Raw genomic sequence first — 27,231 nt, 5'->3', positions numbered from 1 at the left:
AGTAGGGATGAACTGCAAGCTGCAGGTGTTGCAATCACTTGGGCTGTGTTCAAGAGGGAATTCTTGCGGAGGTACTTTCCTGAGGATGTTAGAGGCAGGAAAGAGATCGAATTTTTGGAGCTGACACAAGGTAACATGACCGTGCCGGAGTATGCATCCAAGTTTGTTGAACTGGCAAAGTATTATGTCCACTACAATAATGATGAGGCTAGCGAGTTCTCGAAGTGTGTTAAGTTTGAAAATGGTCTCCGTGATGAGATTAAACAGGGTATCAGATACCAGAGGATTCGCAGGTTTGTCGATTTGGTTGACTGCAGCCGAATCTTTGAAGAGGACAATATTAAGCTGAAGTCATCACACTCTCGCGAGTTAGTCGACAAGAAAGGGAAAAAGCATATGGATCGCGGTAAGCCATATGGTAAGGGTAACCAGAAAGCTGGAGGCTGGAAGAAGCCTAGTGGGGGAGACTCTAGTGCCCCTATTAAGTGCTTCAAGTGTGGAGAACCTGGACATCGCATTCACGAGTGCAAAAGTGAGGAGAGGAAGTGCTATAGATGTGGAAAGGCAGGTCACATTGCTATTGAGTGCAAAGGGAACACTGTAACTTGTTTCAACTGCGGGGAAGAAGGTCATATTAGTCCTAAGTGTCCTAAGCCGAGGAAGAATCAAGCTGGTGGTAAGGTGTTCGCCTTATCTGGTTCAGAGACTACTCCAGAGGATCGGTTGATTAAAGGTACGTGTTTTATCCATGACACTCCTTTAATTGCAATAATAGATACTGGAGCAACCCACTCGTTTATTTCATTGGATTGTGCTAAACGCCTGAATTTGGAAATATCTGATATTAATGGAAGTATGATCATTGACACTCCTGCGTCGGGTTCAGTGACTACTTCGTTTGCTTGTTTGAACTGTCCAATTGACATTTTTGGTTGAGAATTCGGAATGGACTTAGTGTGCCTTCCATTGGAACAGCTTGATGTTATCCTGGGCATGAATTGGTTGCAATTTAATCGAGTTCATATCAACTATTTCACGAAGACGGTTATTTTCCCTGAAGATGTCAGTGTTGAGGATTTAGCGATGATGGCTAGACAAGTGGATGAAGCAATGAAGGATGGGGCGGTTGTGTTTATGTTGATTGCATCCATGGAAGTGAAGAAGAAAGCGGTGAGTAGTGACTTACCGGTAGTACGTGAATTTCCGGAAGTGTTCCCAGAAGATGTAAGAGAATTACCGCCAGAGAGGGAAGTAGATTTTGCTATTGAATTAGTTCCTGGAACTAGTCCTGTGTCGATGGCACCTTATCGTATGTCGGCATCGGAATTGACTGAGCTAAAGAGTCAATTGGAAGAGTTACTTGAAAATAAATTTATTCGTCCTAGTGTCTCACCGTGGGGTGCACCAGTGTTACTAGTGAAGAAGAAAGAAGGCTCAATGAGGTTGTGTGTGGATTATAGGCAACTGAATAAAGTTACTATCAAGAATCGGTACCCATTGCCGAGGATTGATGATTTAATGGATCAACTGGTTGGTGCGAGCGTGTTCAGCAAGATTGACTTGAGGTCGGGATATCATCAGATTCGGGTGAAGACGGATGATATTCAGAAGATGGCATTTAGAACAAGGTATGGTCACTACGAATATACAGTGATGCCTTTTGGGGTAACTAATGCGCCGGGGGTTTTCATGGAGTATATGAATAGGATCTTCCATCCTTACCTGGATCAGTTCGTAGTGGTATTTATCGATGATATTTTAATATATTCTAAGAATGAAGAAGAGCATGCCGATCATCTTAGAGTGGTATTGGAACTATTGAAGGAAAGGAAACTTTATGCGAAACTGCCAAAGTGTGAGTTCTGGTTAAATGAAGTGAGCTTTCTTGGGCATGTAATTTCCAAGGATGGTATTGTCGTTGACCCAACGAAAGTAGAAGCAGTGTCTCAGTGGGAAGCTCCGAAGTCAGTTTCCGAAATCCGTAGTTTCCTTGGTCTTGCGGGTTACTATAGAAAGTTCATTGAAGTTTTTTCAAAGTTAGCATTGCCGTTAACTAAGTTGACTAGGAAGGGTCAAGCCTTCGTCTGGGATTCGAAATGTGAAGAAGGATTTCAAGAGTTGAAAAAGAGGTTGACTAGTGCGTCGATCTTGATTTTGCCGAATCCGGCGGAATCTTTTGTTATATTGTGATGCTTAGTTGTTGGCATTAGGAGGTGTACTAATGCAGAATCAGTAGGTAGTCGCTTATGCGTCGAGAGAACTCAAAGTGCATGAGAGAAACTATCCGACTCATGACTTAGAGTTGGCAGCAGTGGTATTTGTGCTGAAATTGTGGAGGCATTATCTATATGGTTCAAGGTTCGATGTATTTAGTGATCACAAGAGCTTGAAGTATCTCTTTGACCAAAAAGAGCTGAATATGAGACAAAGAAGATGGTTAGAATTTCTCAAGGATTATAATTTTGAACTGAATTATCATCCGGGCAAAGCAAACGTGGTGGCCGATGCTTTGAGTAGGAAGTCCTTGCATATGTCTATGCTTATGGTGAGAGAATTGGATTTAATTGAGCAATTCAGAGATTTAAGTCTGATATGTGAAGACACTCCTACCAGTATTAAATTGGGTATGTTGAAGCTGACTAGTGATATTCTTGAGGAAATCCGAAAGGGTCAGAAGACTGATGTAGAGTTGGTTGATAAGTTGACTCTAATTAACCAAGATAAAGGAGGTGAATTCAGAATCGACGAGAATGGTATAATGAGGTTTGGTAATCGTGTTTGTGTTCCTGATGTTGCCGAATTGAGAAGAAGCATTCTTGAGGAGGGACATCGTAGCGGATTGAGTATTCATCCTGGTGCTACCAAGATGTATCATGATTTGAAGAAGCTGTTTTGGTGGCCTGGAATGAAAAGGGAGATAGCTGAATTTGTCTATGCTTGTTTGACTTGCCAGAAGTCAAAGATTGAGCATCAGAAACCGTATGGAGCTATGCAACCGTTATTTATTCCAGAATGGAAGTGGGATAGTATATCTATGGATTTTGTTTCAGGTTTGCCGAGGACGGTGAAGAATTGTGAAGCTATTTGGGTTATTGTGGACAGGTTGACGAAGTCTGCTCACTTTATACCAATGAGAATGGATTACCCAATGGAGAAGCTGGCTCAATTGTATATTGAGAAGATAATGACTTTACATGGTATTCCTTCGAGTATCGTGTCAGATAGAGATCCAAGGTTTACATCCAGATTCTGGGAAGGTTTGCAGAAGGCCTTAGGTACTAAGCTGAGATTGAGTTCTGCTTATCATCCGCAGACGGATGGACAGACGGAAAGAACTATTCAATCACTAGAAGATTTGTTGCGTGCTTGTGTGTTGGAAAAAGGCGGTGCTTGGGATAGTTATCTACCCTTGATTGAATTTACTTAAAATAATAGTTTTCACTCGAGTATTGGTATGGCTCCGTTTGAAGCTTTGTATGGTTGGAGGTGTAGAACGCCTTTATGTTGGTATGAATCTGGCGAAAGTGCGGTGATTGGGCCGGAAATTGTTCAGGAGACAACAGAAAGGATTAAGATGATCCAGGAGAAGATGAAGACTTCTCAGAGTCGTCAGAAGAGTTATCATGATAAAAGGAGAAGGACACTTGAATTTCAAGAAGGGAATCATGTGTTCTTGAGGGTGACTCCTACAACTGGTGTCGGTAGAGCACTGAAGTCAAGGAAGTTGACTCCGCGTTTCATTGGTCTGTTTCAAATTACGGAGAGGGTTGGAGAAGTGGCGTATCGTATTGCGTTGCCACCAACACTTGCGAATCTACATGATGTATTCCATGTGTCGCAGTTGAGGAAATACATTACTGATCCATCTCATGTGATCCAAGTAGATGATGTACAGGTAAAGGATGATCTGTCAGTTGAAACTTTGCCGATGAGGATTGAAGATCGGAAGGTGAAACAATTGCGTGGCAAGGAGATAGCGTTGGTCAGAGTAGCTTAGGGAGGACCAGCTGGTGGAAATGTTACGTGGGAATTGGAGAGCCAGATGAAGGACTCCTACCCGAAACTCTTTGCCTAAGGTATGTTTTCGAGGACGAAAACTTTTCTAGTGGGGGAGAGTTGTAACACCCCATAAAATTCTTTATTTAATTTAATTAATTTTGGATTAAATATTAGAATTATTTGAGTTAACGGAGAAAAATGAAATAATGAGGCTAATGGGCCAGTGTCGCTTTGAGTAGAAGGGGGGTGTCAGTTGTGAAGCCCATTACTAATGATAAGATTATTTTCATAAAATAGAAAAATAGAGGAATTGTGGGAAGAGAACCAAAAAGGGAGAAGAGAAGTCTGAACGTGAAAGAGCAGAGAAGCGAGGAAGTGCGACGCGAAGAGGAACGAAGAATCAACCTTCAGGTAAGGGGGGACTCTTCCGTTTATCTTCTATTATGGGATTATAGATGGTATGATAGAAATTGATCGTGTTATTCGTATCAATTGGGTTATGCTTAGGTTGTAGAATTGTTAGGTTTTTGGAAGGATTGATTTGTAATGATTGTATTGATCATGTATGGTGATAATTGGATGGTTGGATGTATTATAAATGTGTTATAATATGTGCTTGTTTGCTGTACGTAAAATCTGGTTGGACTGGAATTGGTTTGGTAGTGATTCGGTGAAAGAAGGGCAAAATCGCAGGCTGTTTCTGAGATTCGGAGTTCTGGAAATCGCCAGTTCGCGCCGCGTCCAGGAGTTGGCGCCGCGAACTGCTTGGAAGAAAGCCAGGAAGTTGTGTTGCATTCAGTATGCGCCGCGAACCTTGGTTTGTGCCGCGAAGGCGTAGTTCCTGTTCGTTCCGCGCCGCGAACCCTTGTTTGCGCCGCGAAGGCGTAGTTTTTATTCGTTCCGCGCCGCGAACTGTGTGTGGCGCCGCGTGCTGTTGGCGATGGGCCGTTTTGAAAAGCTTAATAATGTGTAACTTTTAAACCGTAAACCAGATTTTGGTGCCGTTTCGAGTACAGTGGAGTTAATCAAATAATTTATATACTCAAAGGGTGTTTTGAGTTGTGGCTTGAATTATTTTTGAAACACCGATTTTATTTGGTTGTGGTGGGTTATGCTTATAGGTACACTATTGAATGTTTTACCTGTATGATGTTGTGGTTATAACTGGTGTTTATTATACATGTATTGTTGGCGTGAAAAATGTGTTTCATTAATGATTATGACATTTGGTCGATTTATGTGGGTGATGAGCATGTTATGGTTGATGCTGTAGCGGGGAAATTCTGATGTCGAAGCCATAGGATTGACTCGAATCAATAGTTCGGTGAAATTCGCCACCGCGCTTTATTTTTTCAAAGGAAAAGGGGAAGAACGAAAAACCCAAAGTTTTGTTTTTAAAACAAGAAAGAGATCTCAGGTACGGGTGTTGATTATACGAGGGGAAGGTTTTAAGCACCCCTCATATCTGTGGTACTCCACAGGAACCTTTTTGAAAATCTGTGTCGTGTGTGCTAAAAAGGGTTTGTTTTATTTTTAAAATAAGCTCGGCAAGACGTTGAGCCTTGGGCCTACATACCTCCTCGGTGCAATGGAGAAGTCAGAGCTAATGTAGTTCCGCTTAAAGGGAAAACATTTTAAAAAACGAATAAACACTTTATCGTCGTCGGAGAGAAATACTCAGCCATTGATCTTGAGCATGAGAACAAACGAGTTCTTTGCATCGCAAATGAAAGAAGGGCTCCAACTCGGATAAAATCAACGAGTATGCCACTAGCTCTCTCACGCAGAAAAGATCTCATTATATCAATCAATTTCAAAATCGTGGGGTATAACCACTCGTTTCGACAATTAATAGTGTCTAAACTTTTGAAGAAAAGCCATTGAAGGCAAAAGATATTTTAAAGAAAAAGTTTTGAAAAGGTTTGCAAACATAAGAATGTTTTTGAAAATGGAAGAAGATTTTGAAAATTTAAGAATGGGAGGAGATGAAGAGGCTATCCTATTACGTAAAATAAAAGCTAAGGAAAGAAACGGTCTAACCGAAATAAGAAGCCAACACTTGACATTATGAGTCAAGGTAGATTTCCCATCCTTTGGACTTATCATTACCAAACCAACACATTATCACTTGGGGATCCAGATGAACTTATTATCTTAGCACCACTTTGCATTAAGCACATTAAAATTCTGACGAAAATTGGGCAGAGTAACGGCTGTTTTTGGGTAAAATCCTTATATCAATGCCTTGGAATTAACCATCAAGGGCTTTCAAGGAAATACCTGCACACATAAACAGACAACAATCCAATGTCAGACAGACAGAACAACAGCAGAGAAACAACAGAATAAGGGTCCAGAGACACTAAGTCCATAAGTCCGAATCTCCAAAATGCTAGGGATAGTAACCAATAGTCCAAAAGAGAACATTAAACAATTTTTAGATTTTTGTTATTTATTAGTGTTTTAGCATAAAAGTAAAGTATGGTCCAAGTGGACAAAGAAAAATAGCGGAAGCATAAACATATGTCCAAATGGACAAAAGGAAAATAGCGAAATTATAAACGTCCAAATGGACAAAGAGAAAATGGCAGAAACATAAACATGATGAAATGATAAAATAAAGCGGTAAAGCGGGAAATATAAAGAGCGGTATAATAAATTGCGGAAATTAAAGTTAGTTGTTAGATGTTAAAGATAACCATCTTGAAACTTGTCAAGTATGTTATCAAAATAAGTAAGAAAGATCGATGGTGAGTGAAGGATGTTCTCGGATTTAAATTCAATGGAAATTTATCAGAAGCTTGATAAAATCATAGCGACTACACGATAAACTTCCATAAGTCATAAATCAACCGCATACAATTCTCTTCCATGTTTGATCTTTTTATCGAGTCGGGACAAATGTAGGAGGATTCTCCATGTATCAAAATCATCAATCAAAAGAAATAAGAAGGAGAAGAAGAAATTATCTAGTCTTTATCAAGAATCCATAGAATTCTCAAGATATTAAGACTTTCATCGATCAAAAGAAAATAAGATGAAAAAGATAAGAATGAAAACAAATTGATCTAGTCTTTATCAAGAATCCATAGAATTCTCAAGATATTAAGACTTTCATCGATCAAAAGAAAATAAGATGCAAAAGATAAGAATGAACACAAATTGATCTAGTCTTTATCAAGAATCCATAGGATCCTCAAGATATTAAGACTTTCATCGATCAAAAGAAAATAAGATGAAAAAGATGAAAACAAATTGATCTAGTCTTTATCAAGAATCCATAGGATCCTCAAGATATTAAGACTTTCATTGATCACAAGAAATAAAGAGAGAACAATGAAAATTACACAAGAACATGATTAAGGAAGTATAGGAAGAAAATATACCAAAACATGTTGAGAAAAAGGCAAAAAACCACATTCTGCCAGCAGGAAATCGATTTCATGCAGAGGGAAATCGATTTCCATAGTGCCGTTTTCAAAAAAAAAGGTTACGTTCAGCAGGAAATCGATTTCAGCCTTAAGGAAATCGATTTCCTCAGTGCAAATTTCAGCAAAAACAGCATTTAGAGGCATGAAACTTGACTTGAACAAATATACAAACACCTTATGATCACACATCAACTTGAGTACGAATTTTCCATCAAATTAACATCAATTAGCAACAATATAGCATCAAAGATGCATCACACACAAGCAACAAAGGATCACATTATGATATACAAAAAGGATGAAGAAAATTACCAAATCTTGAACAAAACTTAGATCTACTTCAAGAATCACCAACACAAATCTTGATCTCTCAACAATTGAAGAAAAAAGAGTGAAATAGATGGTGGTTTAGCTCAAAGTTTGTGAGGTTCAAGATGTGACTCACAAACTTTATGAAAGAAAAAAGAGCTTTGGTGAATTTGGTAGGGATGAGGAGAGAAATTGCAAGGGATTTTTTGGCTCTCAAAGCTTGAGAAATGAGAGAGTAGAGGTCTCTATTTATAGAATTGGAGCAAGAGTAGTGGCAAATTGGTCATTTTGTGTTTGGTAATTAACTTGTGTTTAATTGGTGATTAAAGTGGCCATTAAATGGTAAGAAATGGTAAAATGAGGTTAAAATGGAATTAATGAAGGGAATTATTTTGATGAGGTGGAAAATTGGTAAAATGATCAAATAAAAAGGTGCCAAAATGATGTCAAGCTTCCCTCCTTATATTTTTTTGAATTTCTCCCCAAGGAAATCGATTTCCCTAGGAGCGAAATCGATTTCACACTGCTCCAGAAGAGAATTTGGCGCAAAATACACTAGGGAAATCGATTTACCCAGGAGGGAAATCGATTTCATGCTGTCCAGTATGTGATTTTGTTGAATATTTTTGCAGGGAAATCGATTTACCCAGTAGGGAAATCGATTTCATCAGTCCAAAAAATGTGAAAAATGCCTTGTTTATTGCATGTCTTGGCTTGGTACCTACAAAACAAAAGCCTACAAAGAAACAAAGCAATATTTTTGGTATTTGGGTTAGTACAGTATGCATACAAGATAAACAAACATTGGTGATTGATGGTCCCTCTCAAAGGAAAAATGATACCTCAAGATTGTGATCTTTATTGATGATTGAAATGCGAATGATGTATGATCTTAGGGTCAAAAATTGGGGTATGATAGATGCCCCTATTTAAGTTTCTTCTATCCGGAGATGTGAGGGTTAAAATCCTCAGCTCGACGTAATTGAAGAGACTTAAATACAAAACACACAATTTTTGAACCTAAGGTATGATGTGATGCTAATGGATGCATCAAGTATGATTATGAAATAGAGGGGAATATAATGCCATTGGGGGAACAAAAGGAATGAGCGATAGACTCGAATGAAAGGAGCGGCTGGGGAAACAAGATATTACTGGTTATCCGTCAGGGTGACAAGAAATATCCAGCAATACTTGGAAAGGGAGGAATAAAACCCAAGTTAGAAGTGTAGTAAAAACGTCTAAGAGTGGCATTAGATGACGAAAATCAACAGAGATATTCAAAAGTGGCATTGAATGAACTCTGGAACACAAACATATTGGGTAGAAACGTCTAAGAGTGGCATTAGACGACACCAACCATCAGAGACATTCAAGAGTGTCATTGAATGAATCTGAAAAAAGGGTCCAAACTCTGAGGAAACATCGGAGACATCCAATAGTTGTTTTGGATGGAAGGAGACCAACCAGATTCAATAGTGGCTTTGAACAAAAGGAATCCAAACTCTGGAAAACATCGGGAACAATCCAATAGTAGCTTTAGACAAAAATGGAAACCAAAGAGATTCAATAGTGGCTTTGAATGCAAAATGGAAACCTGAACCCAGAAATACATCAGAGACGTTCAACAGTAGCTTTGAACAAAAGGGAAACCAATTTGGAAATTTGAGCAGCCATCCAGGAGTGGCATTGGATGGAAAGGAAAACAACCTGAGAACATCCAAGAGTGGCATTGGACAAAAGGAAAGTTAACCCAGCTCGAAGATATTGGGGTCATCCAATAGTAGCTTTGGACGAAAAGAAACTAGAGAGATTCAATAGTGGCTTTAAATACACAAAGGAATCTTGTTTGAAAAACCTGAGTAGCCATCCAAGAGTGGCAATGGATGGAAAACAAACTAAAAAAACATCCAATAGTGGCATTGGACAAAAAGAATGTTATTCCCGCTCAAAGACATGAACGTCATTCAATGGTAGCTTTGAATGAGGTGAGAAACATGTTAATGGGGATTGTGACATCCAATAGTGGCTTTGGATAAAAAGCGAGAAACGACACGTCCAAGAGTAGCATTGGACAAAGAGAAAAGTTTACAAATCCAAGAGTAGCATTGGACGGAAATAGCAATAGGCAGACGGACATATACTTTGGTATGTGCCAAGTAAGTTGGACTTAGATCTCAAGGTAAGATGTTGATAACAACAGGACCTCGGAGAATGTAAATGAGCATGAACTTTGTTTCATTGTATGATGTTGAATTTTTCTATGCATGATATATGATCAATGCAATGCAATTGTTTGTGACAACTAGGGGAGACTCTTTTGTGAGGCACGATAGGAACTCGGATTCCTTAACACGAGAACTCTGCCAACTCTGCTTGGGAAAAAGATGTTTAAACAAACTTTTGTCACATTGGTAGTTGTATCAAACTGATGATCCTCTAAGAAGGATTGATAAAGTTGCTTGGGGATTACTGAAGAATATTGCCCCTTATTGACTAATTGTTGCAAGTTAACTGATCATGGCTTCAGCTGAAGTGTACTCGGGATGAACTGATCACGGCTTCAGTTCTTGAAATGCATGTTGGGATGGCTTGCCCCAGTATAAGTCTTGAAAGGATGTTCTGATCAACAAATCTTGAATGAACATCTGAACAACAGGATCTTGAAGTAACGCGCCCCTGGTAGGATCACTGATCAAGTTTCTCGACTGTTTGAACTTCCTGAAAGATGAGTGCTTACTTGCAAATAAAAATGTTTATTCAAGAATGGTAATTTTAATGCAATGCTCAAAGAATATTTTTGAAATCAAAATCATTATTGGAATGATATTATTGATGTAGAGCAAATGGAATCACTGGTCAAAACATAAAGGTTAAGACATTCAAAGTGAAAAATAAAGCAAAGGCATGATATCAAAACAAATGATTGGAAAATCTCATGGGAGTCAGCTTACGCAACCTTGTTGTAGTATGCTTTCAAACAAACCTTGCTTCAATTAGGTCTTTTAAAGGTTGTAACGTGGCCAGGTTTACGGTTTCAGAAACAAAGGATATAAGGCTCAAAATTTGATTGTACCCACCCCCTTCGTGATGATCTCCAGTCCTAAGCTCAGTTAATTCATGTTATGCATTCAGATTCCAAGAGGCTTCTGGAATTCCACCTTTGTAATGATGATAGCTCACAAGCAAAGAGAACTTTTGAGATTGCGGTCACTTCTTCCTTTTGTTGTCACAACATTTTGTTGCTTGAGGATTTATTGACTTCTCTTTTTTCATCTTTTTCTTTTGATATCCCTAACTTTTGCCTGAACTGTTTATTTTTGAACTTACAGTCAGCGGGATGCCTTAATTTTTGCCTAAGTCATTTTTGGATTTTTGACTTAGCAGGCTTTTCTTTGTATATATATTTTTTTTGATACATTTTTTTTGAAAGATAGTGACTGCCTGGCTTAATGATTGATGAACCATCATTGGCTTTGATTGACATCTCCAACACTTCTTTGATGTGTGTGGAGGAAAGCTTGCGATTGAAGCACTTGTTGAAAGGTGTACTGAATGATTCTCTTAAAATAGAATGCACAGCCAAATTAACTGAGAACTACCCTGCCCCAGGTTAAAAATGCGGGTTTTTTCATACAGAAAGAAACTCCTACTTCGAAGGCTCAAAGGGGTTGACAAGGGATTAACTTCCTTATTTCTCCAGTGTTTGGGAATTGAAACAATGCCTGTACATCATCAGCAAAGTTTTATTTGAAAGCATACAATTCAACAACTTGGGTATTTCGTTGTCATCATCCTCCCTCCAATCTTTGCATAAAACACAAGTTTGATAGAGAAAGCAAAAGGAAGAAAAAGTTTTGTAAAAGAAGGTATAAACATAGCAGATGTGAATGAATTCAAAATATGCAATGCTCATTTCATTAAAATCACCATTCATAAACAAACAAAGTCTAAAAGTAAATAGCACAATAAAGGAAATACGAACAGTACAGAAACAAGGCCTAATGACTAATCAGCAACAAAGATGAGCTATCTCTTCTGAAACACCTGGCTTTAGGAAAATCGGGCTTTGACTTATCTTCAACCACTTTGATCTGGCAAAGGATTAGTGACAACATTAGGACCCATATCCCTGAAAGATAGCATCTTTGATCTAACCAACTCTTGCACTAAGGCCTTCAAAGCATAACAGCCTTCTAAATCATGGCCAGCACCACCCTGATGAAATTCACAATGAAGATCAGGCCGAAATCCCCTTGAGGGGGGGTTTCGAGGAGGAGGCATGGCTCTTGTTGTAATCAACCCTTTCGGGACCAAAGCAGGATACAGTTCCGTATAAGTCATGGGAATAGGATCATAAGTTGTCCTACCACGATTCTGATTCTGATTAGCAACTTGAGATTGAGGAACTTGAACTTGCACAGGAGCGACAGCGGCTACAAAAGGTTGATCACCGTTTTGAGGTCTATGACGAGATCCCCTTCTGCTATCCGACATAGCATTAGTCTCATTCTCTTTCTTCTTGTGGAAGTTTCCATAAGGTTTCTTCGATCCACCAGAGGATTCAGCAACATTAGCAACTTTCCCATTCTTGATTCCTTCTTCGAGTCTCTGGCCAATAGTAACCAAGTCTGTGAAATTTGAGGACACACTTCCAATCATTTTCTCCCAGTAGAAAGGGGAGAGAGTATCCATGAACATTCCAGTCAATTCTTTCTCAACCAGAGGTGGCTCCACTTGAGAAGCTAGCTCTCTCCAGCGTTGAGCGTACTCCTTGAAAGATTCTTTCTCTTTTTGAGACATGCTTTGCAGTTGTCGGCGATCAGGTGCCATGTCCAGATTATACTTATATTGTTTCATGAAAGCATCAGTCATATCTTGGAAGCAATGAATGTGATTACTCTCAAGTCCCATATACCATTTCAGCGAAGCTCCACTCAAACTATCCTGAAAGCAATGGATAAGCAATTTATCATTCTGGGTATAAGCAGCCATTTTGCGATAGTACATGGTCAAATGGCTTCTTGGGCAAGTGTTCCCCTTATACTTCTCAAACTCAGGAGTCTTGAACTTTGCAGGCATGACAAAGTTGGAAACCAGACACATATTCTCAGCAGCAATCCCAAAGTAATCATTTCCTTCCATGGCTCTCAGGCGCTTTTCTAAAGTCTGATACTGCTCTTTGACATCTTCAATATCTCCAGCATCTCCTTGACTTCCATTCTGGGAACGGGCAGCTGGATATTCAAACAGAGGATTCACATAAGTAGGCTGAGCAACAGTGTGCACAATAGGTTGAGATTCAGTGAAGACAGGAGCATGAAAAACTGGATTTGAAGCTTGACCAATCACAAGTTGTGAAGACTGACCAATACCAGGAGCCTTCTCAAAAGGAGGAGTGTAACCATGTGGCAAACCAAACTCAGGCCATGTAGAAGGTGGTTGTTGAGTAGGTTGAGGGTCAACATCAGCACTTAAGACTTCAACAATGACAGTTTTCTGAGGCGGTTCTCCTCTAGCAATCAAAACTTGCAGCATTTCAGTTAGCTTGGTCATGCCTGACTTCAACTCATCAATTTCCATTCTGACCTCTGCATTGTGTTGCTCTTGGTATTCCATTCTCAATCTGACGTTGGCTCTAGTTCCGTACTTGTGTGGAGGAATCAGCTTGACGGTAGACAGACAAACTCTGAAGATGGAGACAGACAAGAATAAGTTTTCTGGACAACCTGGATGTATGTATGCAAATGATGCAATTGCTGTTTTTTTTATTTATTTATTTGGTTTTCAAAGAATTCAAGTTATTACTTTGTAAACATCAAAACATGAAGGAGGTAAATCCTATATTGGATCAAAGCTTTGATCAAGTTATCATCAAGATCAATCATCCATTTTGGTGGATTAAGATTTTCACCCTATCGACACCCAAGATCCATTGAGTTTGATGAAACTTATGATGTTTACAAAGAAAGACCTATGAGTTCCTTGGAAATCAAATGAATGCATGGATGCATGGTTTATGCATCAATCACAATCAAGATCACACATGGTCGCACAAACAGGGTTCAAAGGTTCAACGTCACGAGCATGGAGTCAAAGTTAAGAACCACCCACAAAGGTATGTACTAGGGAATTTTGTACCTGCCGAACGGGTTCTACAAAGGTTTCCAGAGTTTTCAATCTTCTATCGGATATTACCGGCACGCACAATTGCTCATGGGCGCCAATAATATGCCTAAAAAGACCTCGTCTGAGCGTAGCATCGCATGACAACAAGCTCAAATTGGTACTTGACCTTGTTTCTGCGCTACATCCTAAAAAGGCGTAGATGGGTTAAAAGGGTTCTAGATCATTCAGCTTCTACGGACACTCACTATTGAAAGTAATAGCGTTATCACGATAGTTCGTAACAACCTCTACTACCTTCCATGAGGCCTCCACTGATTGGGGTTCCACCATATGACGCTCATGTTAAGGATTGCTCCTGACATGCGACTATTGGTATTACCACCTCCTATCTCAAGTTACTCACCAAAGTCCAGGTTAGGACTTTATCTCATCACAGAGGAACCATCGAGCACCAAAAAGAAAAAAAAGAAAAAAAACAAACAAAGCACACAACAATATATACAGATAAAAACACACAGATAAACAAAAATAGGCTTAACACACTTAAAACTGGATCCCCAGCAGAGTCGCCATTTTTTTCTGTAGCGGGGAAATTCTGATGTCGAAGCCATAGGATTGACTCGAATCAATATTTCGGTGAAAGTCGCCACCGCGCTTTATTTTTTCAAAGGAAAAGGGGAAAGAACGAAAAACCCAAAGTTTTGTTTTTAAAACAAGAAAGAGATCTCAGGTACGAGTGTTGATTATACGAGGGGAAGGTTTTAAGCACCCCTCATATTTGTGGTACTCCACAGGAACCTTTTTGAAAATCTGTGTCGTGTGTGCTAAAAAGGGTTTGTTTTATTTTTAAAATAAGCTCGGCAAGAGGTTGAGCCTTGGGCCTACATACCTCCTCGGTGCAATGGAGAAGTCAGAGCTAATGTAGTTCCGCTTAAAGGGAAAACATTTTAAAAAACGAATAAACACTTTATCGTCGTCGGAGAGAAATACTCAGCCATTGATCTTGAGCATGAGAACAAACGAGTTCTTTGCATCACAAATGAAAGAAGGGCTCCAACTCGGATAAAATCAACGAGTATGCCACTAGCTCTCTCACGCGGAAAAGATCTCATTATATCAATCAATTTCAAAATCGTGGGGTATAACCACTCGTTTCGACAATTAATAGTGTCTAAACTTTTGAAGAAAAGCCATTGAAGGCAAAAGATATTTTAAAGAAAAGGTTTTGAAAAGGTTTGCAAACATAAGAATGTTTTTGAAAAAGGAAGAAGATTTTGAAAATTTAAGAATGGGAGGAGATGAAGAGGCTATCCTATTGCGTAAAATAAAAGCTAAGGAAAGAAACGGTCTAACCGAAATAAGAAGCCAACACTTGACATTATGAGTCAAGGTAGATTTCCCATCCTTTGGACTTATCATTACCAAACCAACACATTATCACTTGGGGATCCAGATGAACTTATTATCTTAGCACCACTTTGCATTAAGCACATTGAAATTCTGACGAAAATCGGGCAGAGTAACGGCTGTTTTTGGGTAAAATCCTTATATCAATGCCTTGGAATTAACCATCAAGGGCTTTCAAGGAAATACCTGCACACATAAACAGACAACAATCCAATGCCAGACAGACAGAACAACAGCAGAGAAAAAACGGAATAAGGGTCCAGAGGCACTAAGTCCATAAGTCCGAATCTCCAAAATGCTAGGGATAGTAACCAATAGTCCAAAAGAGAACATTAAACATTTTTTAGATTTTTGTTATTTATTAGTGTTTTAGCATAAAAGTAAAGTATGGTCCAAGTGGACAAAGAAAAATAGCGGAAGCATAAACATATGTCCAAATGGACAAAAGGAAAATAGCGGAATTATAAACGTCCAAATGGACAAAGAGAAAATGGCGGAAACATAAACATGATGAAATGATAAAATAAAGCGGTAAAGCGATAAATATAAAGAGCGGTATAATAAATTGCGGAAATTAAAGTTAGTTGTTAGATGTTAAAGATAACCATCTTAAAACTTGTCAAGTATGTTATCAAAGTTAGTAAGAAAGATCGATGGTGAGTGAAGGATGTTCTCGGATTTAAATTCAATGGAAATTTATCAGAAGCTTGATAAAATCATAGCGACTACACGATAAACTTCCATAAGTCATAAATCAACCGCATACAATTCTCTTCTATGTTGGATCTTTTTATCGAGTCGGGACAAATGTAGGAGGATTCTCCATGTATCAAAATCATCAATCAAAAGAAATAAGAAGGAGAAGAAGAAATGATCTAGTCTTTATCAAGAATCCATAGAATTCTCAAGATATTAAGACTTTCATCGATCAAAAGAAAATAAGATGAAAAAGATAAGAATGAAAAACATTGATCTAGTCTTTATCAAGAATCCATAGAATTCTCAAGATATTAAGACTTTCATCGATCAAAAGAAAATAAGATGCAAAAGATAAGAATGAACACAAATTGATCTAGTCTTTATCAAGAATCCATAGGATCCTCAAGATATTAAGACTTTCATCGATCAAAAGAAAATAAGATGAAAAAGATGAAAACAAATTGATCTAGTCTTTATCAAGAATCCATAGGATCCTCAAGATATTAAGACTTTCATTGATCACAAGAAATAAAGAGAGAACAATGAAAATTACACAAGAACATGATTAAGGAAGTATAGGAAGAAAAGATACCAAAACATGTTGAGAAAAAGGCAAAAAACCACATTCTGCCAGCAGGAAATCGATTTCATGCAGAGGGAAATCGATTTCCATAGTGCAGTTTTCAAAAAAAACAGGTTACGTTCAGCATGAAATCGATTTCAACCTTAAGGAAATCGATTTCCTCAGTGCAAATTTCAGCAAAAACAGCATTTAGAGGCATGAAAATTGACTTGAACAAATATACAAACACCTTATGATCACACATCAACTTGAGTACGAATTTTTCATCAAATTAACATCAATTAGCAACAATATAGCATCAAAGATGCATCACACACAAGCAACAAAGGATCACATTATGATATACAAAAAGGATGAAGAAAATTACCAAATCTTGAACAAAACTTATATCTACTTCAAGAATCACCAACACAAATCTTGATCTCTCAACAATTGAAGAAAAAAGAGTGAAATAGATGGTGGTTTAGCTCAAAGTTTGTGAGGTTCAAGATGTGACTCACAAACTTTATGAAAGAAAAAAGAGCTTTGGTGAATTTGGTAGGGATGAGGAGAGAAATTGCAAGGGATTTTTTGGCTCTCAAAGCTTGAGAAATGAGAGAGTAGAGGTCTCTATTTATAGAATTGGAGCAAGAGTAGTGGCAAATTGGTCATTTTGTGTTTGGTAATTAAATTGTGTTTAATTGGTGATTAAAGTGGCAATTAAATGGTAAGAAATGGTAAAATGAGGTTAAAATGGAATTAATGAAGGGAATTATTTTGATGAGGTGGAAAATTGGTAAAATGATCAAATAAAAAGGTGCCAAAATGATGTCAATTTCACAGGAGCGAAATCGATTTCCCCAAGAGCGAAATCAATTTCACACTGCTCCAGAAGAGAATTTGGCGCAAAATACACTAGGGAAATCGATTTACCCAGGAGGGAAATCGATTTCATGTTGTCCAGAATGTGATTTTGTTGAATATTGTTGCAGGGAAATCGATTTACCCAGTAGGGAAATCGATTTCATCAGTCCAAAAAATGTGAAAAATGCCTTGTTTATTGCATGTCTTGGCTTGGTACCTACAAAACAAAAGCCTACAAAGAAACAAAGCAATATTTTTGGTATTTGGGTTAGTACAGTATGCATACAAGATAAACAAACATTGGTGATTGATGGTCCCTCTCAAAGGAAAAATGATACCTCAAGATTGTGATCTTTATTGATGATTGAAATGCGAATGATGTATGATCTTAGGGTCAAAAATTGGGGTATGATAGATGCATGCATTCATAATCATTTTGTGGCTGATCCTTGACGATGGTGGATCAGTGGTAGCTAATTCCCATTGTGTGGAATTAGTGAGTGGGTGTTACCGTATCCTTGATGATGGTGGGTCGGTGAGTTGGGGTTATCCCAGATTTTGGTACCACATGCATGTAGTTGCATTGCATTAGGTTGTTTGTGCTATTATAACATGAATGGAAGATCGTCCAATGTTATAATATGTGTTGATTTGGTTGTTTGTTTATTGTTTGTATGGTTCGAATCTGATCGTAAATGTGATTGGGTGAATGGCATGTAAAAATGATATTTTATTATCTATATCTTATAACATTAGTTAAATGTGAATGAGACTTACCCTTACAGTTGTTATTTTTCAGATTGAGGAGTAGCTCTCGTACTTGGTGAGGATTAGCTCGTCAAGTAGTTCGTTAGAGTCAGTTGGGTCTGTGTCATGCTCTAGTCGTGTAACACTGGGGGCGTCGTTTAGAGTTACTTGTTAAACTCTTTTATTTTGGGTGGATTTCTTATGTTGGTGTTTTAAGTCTATGACTTGGCTGTTTGTTATTCAGATGTTAAAGATAATTCCGTTGTGTTAAACATGATGATCTGAATAAATTTGGTTGACGTTCTCTTTGTGGCATGACATGAGTATTATTGTTTAATTATTCGGAAGTTGTAATGCCCTTTTTCATGTTTTACTCTGATTATTGTTTAATATTATGCGGGGTATTAGAAGGGTGTTACAACATGTGTTAGAAGTCCTAAGAAGACAGAAAGAAAGGGTGACTAGAGCATATAACAAAAGGGTTAAAAGCAAAACTTTCATTACAAACGATCTAGTTTGGAAAGTAATATTACCTATGGATAAAAAGAACAAAGCATTAGGAAAATGGTCCCCACATTGGGAAGGACCCTTTCGAGTTGTAAAAGAATTTTCGAATAATGCTTACGAAATAGAAGAGCTTGCTGAAGATCGAAGGATTCTTCGAGTAAATGGTAATATTTGAAAAAATATAAACCTTGTCTTTAGGAAGTCAAGATATTAACGGAATAACTAAAAGCTACACAAAAATGCCAAAATGGTATGATGCTTCGCCAAAATGGCATTGTTAAATGTTAAATCCCAGAATAGTCATACAAATACCAAATACAAATCAATACGTTTCAAATACAAAAGTGATAACAGAAAGGAATTAAAAGATCCAAAGTTATTACAACATTTTTTTAATGATTAAAATCATCAGGAAGATTGGATTTCATCTGAAGATACTGAGAAGCGAACACGACTAGGCGTCGTTCGATTACAGTTTTTTGTCTCATCAACTCCTCAACCTCGGATTCCAGTTTCTAATCCTCTTTGACGTGACAAATGCTAGCTTGAATTTCCACATTAAGTTCCTCCTAGTCCAATTCGCGGATCTCATCTTGACGATCCTTCGCAGCTTGAATTTTATGTTTTAACTGAGAAACTTGTTCTTCCAAGGCTTTGATGTTTGCTTCACAAGATTTGTATTCTTCGTGCCGTTTTGAGCACTGGGTTTCCATGGCTTCGACCTTCTCACTAGAAGCATTGGCTTCTACCCATTATGAGGTTTGAGCAGCAACTCTCTGCGAAATATCTTGCTTGCGAAGTTGAGCTGCTTGAAGTTCCTCAATTAGGAGACCAATCGAGATCAAAATTTGAGACACATCACCAGAAACGCTTAGCACATCCACTTTCTTCAGCAAGTCTTTCAAGGGAAAGAAAATGTTAACATTCTCGCTCATGTCCTGGATCAGATCAATATCAAAGATTTTCTCTTTTAGCTGTCGAAGGAAGCTTTGACTTGTGGTGTTTTCTCTTGGTCCCCCTGAAGCGGTAGAGGATGTCCCACCTTTTTCAGAGGAGCCACTTCGCGTCTGGAGCATATCCTTGAGGAAACCAGCAGGATTCTTTGCCTTAATATCTTTGAGCTCAGCTTGAGAAAAGGCGCAAGGAGCATTGGTCGAATTGGTTGACGGTTGGGTAATAGTTCCAAAAGGATGATTTGGTTGCTCATGGTCTTTTGTTTGGTCCAGATTTTGTTTGGAGGGGCCATCTTCGATTGTGGTTTCGATGGTTTCGAATTGCCCATCATCTCCAGATTGTTCGTTGCCATCATCTATATTCAGCGAAGTAAGATCCACATCCATATCAACATCTTGGTCATGATTTGGGATTTCTGGTGACGAGTCCTCGGGAAGTATGTATTGAAGAGGTGTAGGTTGTATGAAGTCTTGAAACATGTCATCACTTTCAGTATCAGAATCAGAGAGAACTAGGGTTGTTGGAGCTTTGGAAGTCGCTTTTGGATGAGCAGGAATCACAAAGTCATTTGGTCTGCTGTTTGAGCCTTCGAGAGATCCTTGAACATGGGTGGCATGTAAGATCAAAGTTGTGGTGCCAGCAGCATCATCCTGCATAAGTAACATTAAAAGTTATAAAATATACAATCGAGTAAAAGAGACGAAAATAAAGAAGTACAAGTTACCTTAGGAACAACATTGTATGGACTCGAATTATGACTTTCAGCCTCAGCAGTTTTGTTAGGTTGTTCTTCAAACACCTTTTGATCAGTTGAGACTTCAGGTTTCAAAGTCCCAGAGGATTTCTCTTTCGCCAAAGGAGTGGTAACTTTAGTCTTTTTCCTTCTTATAAGCTTTGAATCAGGAGGGGATTGGTCTTCAGGGTCAGAATCAACATGAGGAGTGGCTTCAACAACTTTCCTCTTTGGCGTTGGGGGAGGTTTTCGATAAGAACTAGATATTAAGAAAACTGATGAAATTTGAAGAGAATACGGAGACTAAACTCGAATACTCACCATGGGTTTCGATTTACTAGTGTTTGTGTCTTCACTAGTCTTTTTTTCTTTAGCAGCACCAGGTTTTCGCCTATCACCTTCTTTTGCGCTTTGCCTTCGACTCAGAGCTACAGTCAGATAAAACATGACAATTTTTGATAAGGATCGAAAAAAACAAAAGATAGGGAAAATGGAAATAGAAACCCATTCCACACCTTCTGGTATTGGAGTCAAAACTCGAACATGTTCGATTCCAATATGAAGGTGTCCTTTGAAACTGTCCAAGGTATGCTTAGTCGGAACTACCTGTTTAAAGCATTTTTTCGAAGATTCCCGGATGATTTTTACAACATCACCACAGACAAACCAGTCAGGGAATGGAGGGCGTAAAGCCACACCAAAGTCAGCACTGGATAATCGAGGAAACTTCAGAGGATACATGTTGAAAGCCAGTTCATATCCTTCTTCAGGACGAACATACGAAGGCAATTTCAGACTCTCCAATTTTTTAGAAAACTTTTCGTGCAAAGTAACAGTTGATTCGTTGATAGTTCGACTAAGCTCATGAGGCCTGTAAACAGTTTCAAAGTATTTCTGGAATGCTTGAATCTCTTGGAGATGAATCGAATTACCTTTCTTGAAGCGTTCCTGTGTAGAAGCAAAGGCTGAGGTTATTTCTTTTGAAAGTGAAGGAGCATCAAAAATCTCTTTTCGGTAATACTCATCCCACCAAGTGGAAAATTCCCTAGTGCAGTAGAAAATGGGTTTGATGGGGACTGGAGTAAGGGAAGTAACACTAATGAATCTGGCAGTCTGATTCTTGAAGCCTTGCTCAGTCGAATACATGGAGGGGAGACGCAGGTGACTCTTCTTCGTATACATGGTCATAGGTTTGATCTGGACAAGACCAAATTGTCTAGAAACGAGATTGGTTGGTAACTTAGGAGGCCAAAATGATTCTGTGAGATAGCAACCTAGGAGTAAGGAAAGCTTACCAAAATGGGCCTACTCTTCTTTCAGCAAAGGGAGCCATCGATGGACTAAAATTATAACGCTTCGTAAACATCATCATGAAAGCTTTGAAAGTCTCTGGTAGTTTTCCAGGATCTTCCCCAGGAGTCAGTGGAGCGAGCCTAGTCCTTTCGACAATCCTCTCCTTGATAGCAGGATCCTCTTCGTCCACCAAACCTTTTGTTGGCATGCAAGACTCGAAAGTTGCGTTCATCCATAGTTGTAGAAACCAAAAGGGACCAGCGAACAACAAAGATTTCCTAGCTTCATATTCCTTCAGATGCTCCACGGATTCACCAAGGACTTCGTAGAGATATATGAGGATCAGTTGGGCTAGGCCTAATTTCTTCCCAGCATTTAGTTGATTAGCCATAGTCAGATATCTCATTGCCACTTGCAGCAACCTTGAGCAGAAAACACATCTCGACATCCATAGTGCCAAGAAAGCAATGTGCTCTTCGTCAGAGACGTCTGCACTATTGCTATCATGATGTTTCTCAATATAATCGATGTAGGTGACCTTACTCTCACCTAATTGGATAGTATCAACGTCCATATCATTAGGATCGAAATCCTCTCCAATCGGATGGAGTCTAGTGACGGCAGCCACATCAAAGAGAGTGGGAGTAACCATTCCACATGGAAGGTGAAAGGTATTATGGGTGGTGTCCCAAAAGTATAGAGAGGTCACTAGCATGGTTTGGTTATAGTCGAGTCCAGTTTTCGACCATTGGACCAGGTCATAAATCACTAATTCCTTCCGAAATTGGGACTTTTTTGCTTCTACCTTTGACAGCCAAGCGTAATAAGGTTCAGGGTCTTTTGCTAGCAGAATAGCTCGAAATACCTTGAGGGTATTTTTCAGAAACTCTAAAGGAATACGCTCCCGAACTATCCTAATTTTAGTCGAAGATGTATTTGGGTTTGGGGGAAGAGTTCCTAAATCAATAGGCACGTGTTTTCATTTGTCATATACCTTATTCCTACTAACTAAAGGTCTGTATTTATGATAAGTTGGAAAGTAACTATCTTGTGGGTGTGCATCTGGGTCAGGAGTTGGACCCATATATGCATAGTTTTCTCCAGAAAGTTTAAAAGGGATGAGTACCTGAGACGCATAAATTCTCCGTTTTTCTTCAAGAAGTGGAGGCTCTGGGATGTACTTTTTGTTAGCCGATATGAATGGTCTAGAGGGGGTGAACAAACCATCTTTTTCAATTTTTGTGAAATATTAGTGTTTGAAAAACGTAATGCCCCAGAATCAAACTTATCGTCTAGAACGATCAAGTTATTGAATGCCGGATATGTGTGAACAAAACCGAATGAAAATAATGAAATGAAATTACGTACTTCAACTGGATTACCAATTTTTTAATCTACACACTATAAGAGATTTCTCACAATAAACTGTTTCACAAAAATTTGAGCAAAAGTTGAATCTGGAATTTTATCAAACACTTGGTGCGCGTCTTTCACCAAGTTTTAACTATTGATAAAAAATGGATTTTACCGCAGACAAATACGAAAAGATAAAGCAAAAGACAATAGAGAACACGATAGTTATTTAGGCAGTTCCCCTTGTCGTCCTCGCGTAGGTTACGTCTGCCCATAACTCCAATTGGAATTAGGATAGTATGTATTAAATGCAAATGGTCTTAACAAGACAAGGTTTACCGATTACCAATTACAACAGGGAAGTAAAATTGAATCTAAACACTTTTCTTCCCTTGATTCAATTAGAACCAAGTGATTATCGACGATCCTGATGAATCTTGACCCTGATCCTTTCTTCTCTATTCTCCAGTTGATGCTAGCTTGTTGAGCGAATTGCGAATCCCTCAAACCCTTAAGCAAAGTCAGATACTCGTGAAGCAAAGCGATCGTCAAAAACCCCCAAATCACACTTGATCTTGGAGGACAAAACCCTAAGGTTTTATTCATGAAAAACCCACAATCTCTTAACTCGAACAAGAACTGAATCTACCGTCGAACGTTATCAACCCACACTCCTCACCATGATTCACAAAAATTGTTATGTGTAGTTGTCAATTTGATGAGAGAGAGGTTAAAGATGATAATAGCCTTGTGTCTATCTTTCACTTTTCTTGTTGTTTCTCACCAAACCAAAATGATTTTCTTTTATACAAAGAGCAGCAATAGCAAAACAAACAGCAAAAATTATGAGTTTTGGGGCGACAGGTCGACCTGAGGAATTGGGGGACTCGACCTGTTCAAACCCGTGGTTCCTTCAGTTTGCCAAAAACTTATGCATGCGTTGACCTGTGTTTGTGATGCGTTGACCTGTGCTTGTCATGCATCGACCTAAGGGTCGACCTATTCAAACCCGAGGTTTCCTCAATTCTCCATGCGTCGACCCAAACAGGGCCATGCGTCGATGCATGTTGTCCCAACATGCAACCCAGAATGCGTCGACCCGAGGGTCGACCTGATTAAACCCGAGGTTCACCCAAAACTTCATGCATCGACCTGTGAATTTTGGAGGTCAACCTGAGGACCTCAAAATGTTAGAAAACTGACTCTTTCACTGTGTGAGTCGACTCACACCTTGTATAGGTCATCTTGTGAACCTGGAACTTTCAAATTTGCTTGCTTTGAGTCTATTTGAAGTTTCCCATCTTGCACGATTGACTTGAGACACATCCAACCTTTAATAAAAAGTTTTGTCATCACTTAAAACACACCTTGCATTCACATACTCCCCCTTTTTTATGATGGCAAAACTTGTTTCTTTGGAAGTCAAGGCTCCCCCTGACTTGGTGCATTACCTTTTGTCAAGGCTCCCCCTATCTTGGTGCACTCCCTTTTGCTATATGCTTGAGCTTCTTAAATTTTCTCTTTCTATCTCTCTTTCTCCCCCTTTGACAACATCAAAAAGAAGATGCGGCAATCGAGAAATTAGAGGATCATAATACATTCAGTTTATGTCAAGTACCAAAATTTGCATTTAATAAGCATTGTCTAACTATCAATCACATAAAAGGAAGTTAGAGAATGAAATAACGGGAAATAACATAAATAACACATCCAAGTTCGTGAGCATAAAACACACTCACTCTTACAACAAAACAAACACATAGTATGCCATAATATAGTACAGATGCCATAATAAAACACAACATAACAAAATACGGTTCACAAAAAAACTAAAAACAACATTAAGTTTGGTCATTTTCATTCCCATCTTGAGGTGGAGGGTTTGGAGGCAAATTGCATTGGTTCATGTAGCTTGTGGTGAATGAGTTGAAATTATTGGTGAAGTTGGTGAAGTTTAGCCTGAGACTCCATTAGCCCGTACAAGGTGTTGTAGCATTGATCTTGGAGAGTCGAGTATGTAGAGAATTGGGCACCTTGCTCCATAATTTGGGTAGACAGTGTTGTCAAGCGCTCATTCATGAGAGATTTATTCTCTACATGTTGAAGGCGCATAGCCTCAAGCATGTTAACAATGTGAGAGTTGTTGTTATCTTGGTCTTCCTCATTGTTATCTTCCATCTCTTCATCCTCATCACCCACCACATTCTCAATTTCATTCTCTTTATCACTGTCAGCCCTATTTTGTCTAGCATTGTTACTTCGCACAAGAACCCTAAACCGGTGTGTGTCTCTATCCCACACATACCCCATCATGGTTAAGGTTTTCTGAGTAAATTCCTGATCAGTAGGAATTTTGAGCATGGGAAGGTTAGGAACAACTATGTTGGCCTTGTTGAGCACCAATTGGATGAAGGAAGCATAGGGCAGAGCGTTGCCTCATCTTGAGAGTTTTAAGTCGAACATACGACTTACAAATTAGTGAGGCCAATTTATCCGAATCCGACTCTTAATGACCCAGACCAAATGCACCTCAGATTGATCCACACGAGAATAACCACCTTGTTTTAGACGAATGATATGAGAAACAAACCATTAAAGCATGCGATCAACCGGTTTCAATACACCTATAGTAAATGCTTTTGGAAACAAGTCACTGTTGAGAATTTTATCAGGATAGGGACGTTTCAACATTGAGTTCATGGCCATCTTATAATTGTATTCACCAACATGACTTTGGTCGGTGATTTTGACCGTTACCGGACTTGGTGGAAAAAGACCTACTTCCTTCCATATTTCAGAATTGACATTGTAAACCCTATTACCCATCTTATACTTGAAATATGAACTCTCAAAAGACCCTTGCATACCCGTGTAGAACATTCGCACAAGGTCTTCATTATACTCATTATCAATTTCTAAGAAAGCACCCAAATTTTGGAAATTCAGTAAATCCATAACTTCCTCTACATGTAGTCTATTCATGGTCAATTGATAAATAACAAGTTGTTTAACTACCTTCCTCTTAGCAAAGTCTACTGAGAATGATTCAGTTAAGTCATCAGAGAGAAGAGAGAAAGGGGTTACCGGATTACTTCGTTGAGATGAACCACTCCCTCTTAAGAGCCTTTTCTTTGATGGTCTTGGGGATGACATTGTTGAATGCTTGAGTGGATGAGGGATTTTTGGGGAAGAAGAAGTTAGGGTTTGGGAGAGCTTTTGCGGCTGATTGTTGGAAGAGGAATGAAAATGACAAGTTGCTGTGTTGTTTTTGTACAGAAAATTGGAAACAGACGCGCAATGCGTCGACCTCCAAAAATCATGCGTCGACGCATGAGTGCCATATTTTGAAAAAAAATTAATGTGATGGGTCGACCCATAGATAGGGTAGGTCGACCTAAACCTGTTTGTTTACCATTTTTGCATAAGTTTGAACCATAAATGCATGATGCAACATATATTAAGACACTAGCATGAATCACATATAGCACAAGACATAATCAAACATATTTATCATGGAATCACATAGTGAAGTAGAGTTTTACCACATAGAGACATTGAGCAGGAGATATTTTAAGTTGAAACGATAATACATTTGAAGTATGGAGGAGAACCTTTGCACTCTCATAGATCTATTTCACTTTAGTTGCTAACTTGGTGAGAGCAAAAAAAAATTAAATAACACCAATGCAACAATCATTGTTGCATTCTATCCGATATGTCAAGAACACTGAGTTCCCTACAAATATGTATGAAAGGCTCGGTTGCTAAAGGTTTTGTAAAGATGTCGGCAAGTTGATTTTTACATTCAACATGCTCAAAAACAACATCGCCTTTCTCTACATGATCTCTAAGGAAATGGTGTCTAATCTCAATATGCTTAGTGCGAGAGTGTAAAATTGGATTCTTTGTTAAATTGATAGCACTAGTGTTGTCACAAAAGATTGGAATATGATCAAGTTTCACATTATAATCGAGTAATTGTTGTTTGAGCCACAATATTTGGGCACAACAATTTCCGACAGCCACATATTCCGCTTCTGCGGTTGACAAAGCAACAGATACTTGTTTCTTGCTATGCCAACTCACTAAAGAGTTTGAAAAGAAGTGACATGTACCACTAGTACTCTTCCTATCCAACTTGCAACCGGAAAAGTCGGAGTCGGAATAACCTATCAAAGAACAATCACTACCCTTGGAGAACCATAACCCATGCATAATGGTACCACAAAGATACCTAAGTATGC

The 27,231-nt window shown here is 38.7% G+C and overlaps 1 protein-coding gene across 1 annotated transcript in view; it reads right to left on the bottom strand.

The window, feature by feature from the left end:
- Window positions 1-12,236, bottom strand: part of LOC131630695 (uncharacterized) — a 49,557-nt gene extending 37,321 nt beyond the window's left edge. Inside the window, exon 1 of the mRNA XM_058901446.1 lies at window positions 12,135-12,236. Coding sequence (XP_058757429.1) covers window positions 12,135-12,236 — 102 coding nt within the window. The remainder of the gene's footprint in view (window positions 1-12,134) is intronic.
- Window positions 12,237-27,231: the final 14,995 nt, after the last annotated feature.

Source organism: Vicia villosa, unplaced genomic scaffold (genome assembly GCF_029867415.1).
Source record: "Vicia villosa cultivar HV-30 ecotype Madison, WI unplaced genomic scaffold, Vvil1.0 ctg.000716F_1_1, whole genome shotgun sequence".
Lineage (NCBI taxonomy): Eukaryota > Viridiplantae > Streptophyta > Magnoliopsida > Fabales > Fabaceae > Vicia > Vicia villosa.
This window is presented reverse-complemented; position numbering and strand designations above follow the sequence as displayed.